Source organism: Pteropus vampyrus, unplaced genomic scaffold, assembly GCF_000151845.1.
Source record: "Pteropus vampyrus isolate Shadow unplaced genomic scaffold, Pvam_2.0 Scaffold67, whole genome shotgun sequence".
Lineage (NCBI taxonomy): Eukaryota > Metazoa > Chordata > Mammalia > Chiroptera > Pteropodidae > Pteropus > Pteropus vampyrus.
The window spans coordinates 5,881,043-5,887,699 of record NW_011888848.1 but is presented as its reverse complement, the minus strand read 5'-3'; the positions used below and the strand labels follow the sequence as shown (position 1 = coordinate 5,887,699).

General features: G+C 35.3%; 1 protein-coding gene across 2 annotated transcripts in view; it reads left to right on the top strand.

The window, feature by feature from the left end:
- Positions 1 to 6,657, top strand: part of NFKB1 (nuclear factor kappa B subunit 1) — a 110,036-nt gene that overhangs the window by 61,967 nt on the left and 41,412 nt on the right. For both annotated transcript variants that reach the window (XM_023531392.1, XM_011361512.1), the window contains exon 6: positions 1,141 to 1,289. In XM_023531392.1, coding sequence (XP_023387160.1) covers positions 1,141 to 1,289 — 149 coding nt within the window. The remainder of the gene's footprint in view (positions 1 to 1,140; positions 1,290 to 6,657) is intronic.

The following is a 6,657-nucleotide window of genomic DNA, read 5'->3' as shown; positions in this document are numbered from 1 at the left end:
GAAACAAACGCAATATGAGCTTAAGAGATAGTATAACCAACTCTTAGCCCTAAAAGTCCTATGAACCAGGAAATTTTTCCAGTCCTAGGCAAACTAGGATGTCTGGTCACTCTTTGAGGAGATATAGTGCGTTTCCAATAGTTTAGCTGAATTTGCAACAGGATTCTGACTTATAGGATTCGAAGACAAATATAAAGCCATTAGTCTTTTCTCTTAATAGAATTTTAGTGTTGAGGCTTTTTCAAAGAAGGAATCTATGGCCTACTATAGGGGTCTGAGGACCAACTAGAGGAGAAAGTGTATTCAACCTCTTTTTGCTTAAAATGTCATCATCCCCATGCTATTGCCTTTTTATTGCTTTTGTTATCATTTTAAAGGTTTAACAATAAAAAAGTTAAATTGCCTCAAATGGAAAAAATCTGATTTTATAAAAGAAGAGCTAAACAGATGTCAAATCTAAGGATTTACACTTAGGAAGTACACTTATTTTAATTGAAGAAACTTACTATGTCCTGGACCTCTGCAACTCAATTATCAGAGCTCTTAGCAGAGAGTGCTGCCAAAGGCTGAAGTATCCTACCAGATCTCTGCAGGCCCATTCTGTGAGCTTGGGTGTCTGTTGCCAACTTTGAGAGCCAGGTCTCTGGCAAGACTCTCTCTTGCCTAATCTCATGGCCAAGATGTAAGATGCACTGTTTCTGCTCACCTCTCTCCTTCCCTTGATTTCCATCATCCACCAATCCCATTTCTCTTCTGAAAGATCTTCTTTCCAATTTCTTGACCAAAAATTGTGATGAGGGTGCAGATGAAAATGTGTTCTTGGTTAGCAGGGAGGGGATGCTTCATCATAACATCCTCTAAATTGAGCTGTTTCAACTTTAACAATACAGACTGTGTTATAAATGATCTGCTTCCTGGAATAGATCCTCCACACACAAAACAACCACTATTAGCATTTTAATTTATTTCCATCCCATTATTTGTTCATCACATATTTTTAAGAACAGAGCTATGGTCACACATGTACAGGTATGCCTAATTTTGTGTCATACTTTTTATACTTACTCGCTTGTCCTAAGCATTTTTCCATATTGCAGTATAGTCAGATGTACTAACTTTTAAAATGTGCTTCTTACATAGATCTGCAACTATGTGGGACCTGCAAAGGTTATTGTTCAGTTGGTCACAAATGGAAAAAACATCCACCTGCATGCACACAGCCTGGTGGGGAAACATTGTGAGGATGGGATCTGCACTGTGACTGCTGGACCCAAGGACATGGTGGTCGGGTAAGTGAGGGTATATGATGCTGTGAAAGGTAGGAGCAGGTAGAACATGGCACCCAGGGACTTTGCCTGAAAAGATCCTTTTCATTAGGGGCCTTTCCAAGACCCTCAGAGGGGACCTAAAAATAAAATGTGCACAATCACTTAGACTCTGAGGAGTAAGATACCCATATGTCTGGGATTCCCTGAGACAGCCCAGTTTGCACCTATGGTCCTGACCTAATTACTTATAGCACCCCCTTTCACTGTCAAAAGTAGCCCAGTTTGGATGATAAATTATATGAATTCTTGACCAATGATGCATTTGTGCCATTTTTAGCAATATTTTTCTTCTGGAAATAAAGACAAGGAAAAATGAGAAGAAACCTAACTATAGCAAAAATCAACACTTAATGAATGGTTTTATATTCTTGAGAATTCCTTTAATGAAGTGTTAACTCTGGATTTATAGTTTGAATTATTTGAACATGAAGTAGATTGATATATATTGTTTCAGTTCTGAGCTGCTTAGAAAGTGTGCACAAATAAGAAGCCAAGAAATGCAAATTTGTTTCGGCATTCATTAGACTTGAAATGTAACATATTCATTTAAGGGTTGTTCAGACAGATCAAAAATTAATTTTAAATGAATCAAAAATTAATTTTAAGTGTTATAAAAATAAATTCAGTCCAAAAGAAGTAAGAAATTTTTAATTAATTTTGTTTAATTTTTAAGAATATCTTTCAGGGTTTCCTAATACTGGTTTATATAGTTTATGATAAAATCGTAATAGTCCAGTTAATCTGGACTATTCACACAAAAGAAAGGAATTATTTGAATCAACTATAATTAAGCTGCTGGTAGCATTTCAGACTTTGAATTCCGACCAAGTTTCAAGTTGGTTGTTATTGGAGAGGTTGAGCTTTCATGTTCCTAGGTATTTCTTTGTTTGACTGTGAAAATATTCAAGTGTGAAAAACCTAGAGAGAGAGCTTTCTTTTAAGTCACAAAAATCTGATTCTTTTGATGTTAGGAAAAAAAAAAAAAAAACCTCTAGATTGGAGGAAGAAGCTTAAATTGATTTGAAAATTTCAACTGTGCTTTATATGAACTTGTTTCAACATCCTCTTGAAAGACTGGTCTGTTTCCTGTTGTATGTCACAGTTGGTTCATCGTCTGTTTTGGAATATCCTTACGCTTTCTGACTGACCTATGAGAGCTTTGAAAAGCAGGGTAATTGTCAGAGTTTCAGACTGATCGATCATTTAGTTTTCTGCAGATTTTCTCCAGTGCGGTCAGTTTGAAGTGTTTATTCTGCTTGGTGCTGTTTAATCTGTGTGATAATCATATCCTTTAGAGGAAATTATAGATCAAGTTTCCTACTAATAATATTTGTTATTATAAAACTTCAAAAAAAAAAAAAAACCTTCCAGTATGTTGTCTGTAATTTGGTGTTTCTGTGGTTTGGCTTGGTAATCTTTTGGAATTTGAGAAGGAACTAATGGTTATTTAATTTGGGACCTACAGCAGGAGTCAAAGTAAATTCCCTGTTTCCAAGGAAAGTGAGGAAATCCTTTACTCTCTTGGAATGCTGGAGTGTGGGGTTCAGTAGTTGAGAGAACTCATTCATTCATTTAGTCAACAAACATTTTGAGCATCTAAACTAAATTTAAATATCAAGATGTCTGGTCATGGTGCTATGGGATTTCCTAACCATGTACAATTTCACTCAGAAATTTAATAAAGAGGGTTACAATAGACTTGAGTGTCACAATAGACTCAGTAGACTTTCTTGTTCAGAGCGTTCTATGAAACATTGGTATTCTCTCTCTAATTTGATTTTTAACTGAGAAACTTTTGCTTACAGTGTTTTCCAAAATGCAGTATATCATTTATGATTCATTTGTCCCTTTCGCACACATGCTCTCTCTCTTTCTCTCTCTCTCAAGTTTCCAATGTCAAACAGTAGAAAAATATCACACTAGTAGTCTGGAAACCAGAATGCTATTTCCAGTTCTGTTACTTTCAACAGTGGTACTGGGGACAATTTGCATGACATCTTGGGGACTTTAATTTCTTCCCTTATAAAATGTGTTGAACTACAAAATTTATCTCCAGGCTCTTTACATCTCCACAATTCTAGACTGAACTAACATTAGCTACTATTATGAAATAACATGAGCAGACTTGCTACACATGTATTTATGGTATGCCATCGATTATTATTACTTAGTTCTAACTTGTAGGTAAGAATGGCATGTAAAGAAATTTAGAAAGATAGCGTTATTCCTTAGACTTGTCAATACTAGAAATGGAATCAAGATAACCTATTTTCAATAATACGGCTTAAGCTGAGAGTATAGTATAGATTTACAAGCAGGGCACCAATCCAACACATCAAAAAAGTTACATAAAAAAATGACACTGAGAAGATAAATAACCATTAAATTGTTAAAACTAAAAGGATTACTTTTCTTTGGGGGTTCTCAATAAAATTTAGTTTCTGTTTTCAAAGATGTTTTGTTATCTATATTAAAATATTCGTGTTTTAGATAACTAAGTCATTATTGTAGGTCGGATTGCTTTAACTTGGGGAATTTGCCTTTTTGATTTTTTGGCTAGCTTTAATTTTGTCTTTTTATTTCTTATTCATTTATTTGGTTAGCCTTTAGTGCCAGTCCTCATAAAAATAATCTTAGTTTGGTATTATATCATTGACCCTGAATATCAGCAATTTGTTTCAACAACATTGTAGTTCTCTGAAATTGTCATGCAATGGAAACTGTTTCTTGACTTTGCTTAAGCCACCTTCCTCACCAATAATCACCACACCCTCTGTTTGCTTCCTGGCAACCCTGATTTAGAGAGATGTGAACTTTTTTTTTTTTTTTAACTAAAATTTACAGCATATATCAGCTGGTAAGCACTGGAAGTAGATATTTAATTACAAAAATACAAAAGAAAAACATGGCCTCCCTCAAAGAACTAGTGCAGACCATATTAAATTGCTGTTTTGAAGATCCAAAAACAATTAATTATTGGCAATGTCAGATAATTCAGCCTTAATACGCACAAAAGGAGCTATTTGGAGAAAGCAGACAAAGTATGCCCTGAAATTGGAAGTATCCAACTTCCAAATAAGGGTGTGAGTCACAGGCTGCTTTTAAATTTTGTGCTGGCTGTGAAGTCGGTGTTTGATTCTTGAGAAGAAGAAAGGCCTGAGGGAGGGGCCACTTTAGAATCTCAACGCAGTGAGTGACACGGATATTCGAACCTACGTAGAGGGCAGCTGCAGATCCCAGATGGTGATGATGATGGTGATGGAAACATCTGGTCCAGTGCAGAGGATTTCAAACCTGGTTACTTATTAAAGTCACCTTTGGTCAACTGATAAAAATACGGATGCCAGGGCCCACTCCCAGAGATGCTGACCTCATCAGTCTCACATAGTGTAGAGCAGCGGTTCTCAACCTTTAGGGTGCATGGAGGTCCCTGGGGGAGTTGTTAAAACACAGATTGCTGAGCCCCACCCTCAGAGTTTCTGATTTAGTAGGTTTGGGATAGAGCTCAAGAATTTACATTTTAGTAAGTTCTGAGGTAATACTGATGCTGTTGATCTAGAGACTACACTTTGACAACCACCAGTGTGAAAGACTGGCATTCTGAATAAGAAACAGGATTGTAGTCCCAGTCCGATTATTAGGTGTTATAACTTTTCTTATTTTATTTCTTACCAGGTTTTATTGAAGTACAATTTAAATGCTATGATATTCACCCTTTAAAGTGTACAGTTTTCCAGACAGACAAAATTAAAAATCACACGATATCACCTATATGTGGGATATAAATCTAAAAGCAACAAAGGAACAGGACAAACAGAGACTCACGGACATGGACTATAGACTAGTGGTTACCAACGTGGAGGGAGTGGAGGGAGAAAGGAGGTAGACAGGGTAAAGGGCGTCAAATATATGGTGACAGAAAGAAATCTAACTATGCGATGTGAACACACAGTGTAAATATATATATATGCCTTACTGTTACAATATACAGATGAAACTTACTGGATTTTGTTAACCAATGTCACCATAAAAATAACATTATTTACTTAATTTAAAAAATAATAAAATAAAATAAAGTGTACAGTTCTATGAATTTTGACAAACACTCATACAAGCACCATGAATCAAGGTATAGAATAGTTCTATCACCACCACACCTAAAGCCCCTGTGCCTCTTTGCAGTCAATCTTCTTCCCAGCCCAGGCCCTGGTGACTCCTGATCTAATTTCTAGCCCTATAGTTTTGCTTTTTCCAGAATGACGTACAAAAGGAATCATACAATATGTAGCTTTGTTGACTCTGGTTTCTTTCACGTAGCATAATGCATTTGAGATTCCTCCATGTTGTTGTGTGTATCAGTAGTTTATTCCTACTAATTACTAAGTAGTATTGCATTGTATCAATGTGTCATAGCTTGTTTATCCATCCACCTGTTGAAGAACATTTGGTTTGTTTCCAGTTTTTGATGACAAAACCACTTTTTATGAGAATATACGTTTCATTTCTCTAGTGCTTGGGTAAATATTAAGGAGTGAAATTGTAAGGATGCATGCTGAGTTTAATGTTTATCTTGGAAGAAACTGCCAAATTGTTTTCCAACAAAGCGGCTATTCCATTTTGCATTCCCATGTATTAACATTTATGATCCTCATTTTTTTCTATTGCATGTACTAATAATAATGTCTGCTCTTATTTTTTTTACATTTTATTTTAGAAATTTCAAACATATTCAGAAGTAGAAAGAATACCACCAAACTATTCTTTGTATCCCAGTATACCCATCACCCAGCTTTAACAATTATTACATGGCCAATCTTGATTTAAATATAATCCTATCTAGAGATCTTTCACTTATTGATATCTGAGTTAGTGCCCTTGTGGTAAGAAAATATTTGATATGATATGAATCCTTTTGAATTTATTGAGACTGGTTTTATGGATCAGAATATGATCTGACTTGGAAAATGTTTCTGTGCACTTAAGAATGAATAGCCTGATCAAGTTGAATGAATGTTCTATAAATGCCAATTGAGTTGTTTTGATAGTGTTGTTCAAGTCTTCTATATCCTTACTAATTTTCTCTCCACTTGTTCTATCAATTATTGAGAGAGGGCTGTTGAAATCTCTGACTATATTTATAGATATACCTAGTTCTCCTTTTGGTTCTATAAGAATTTGCTGCTTATATTGTGAAGCTCTTTTATTAGATACATAAACATTTAGGATTCGTATGTCCTCTTAATGAATTAATCCCGTTTTCATTATGCAATGACCCTCTTTTATCCCTGGTGATATTCTTTGCTCTAAAATCTTCCTTGACTGATACTAA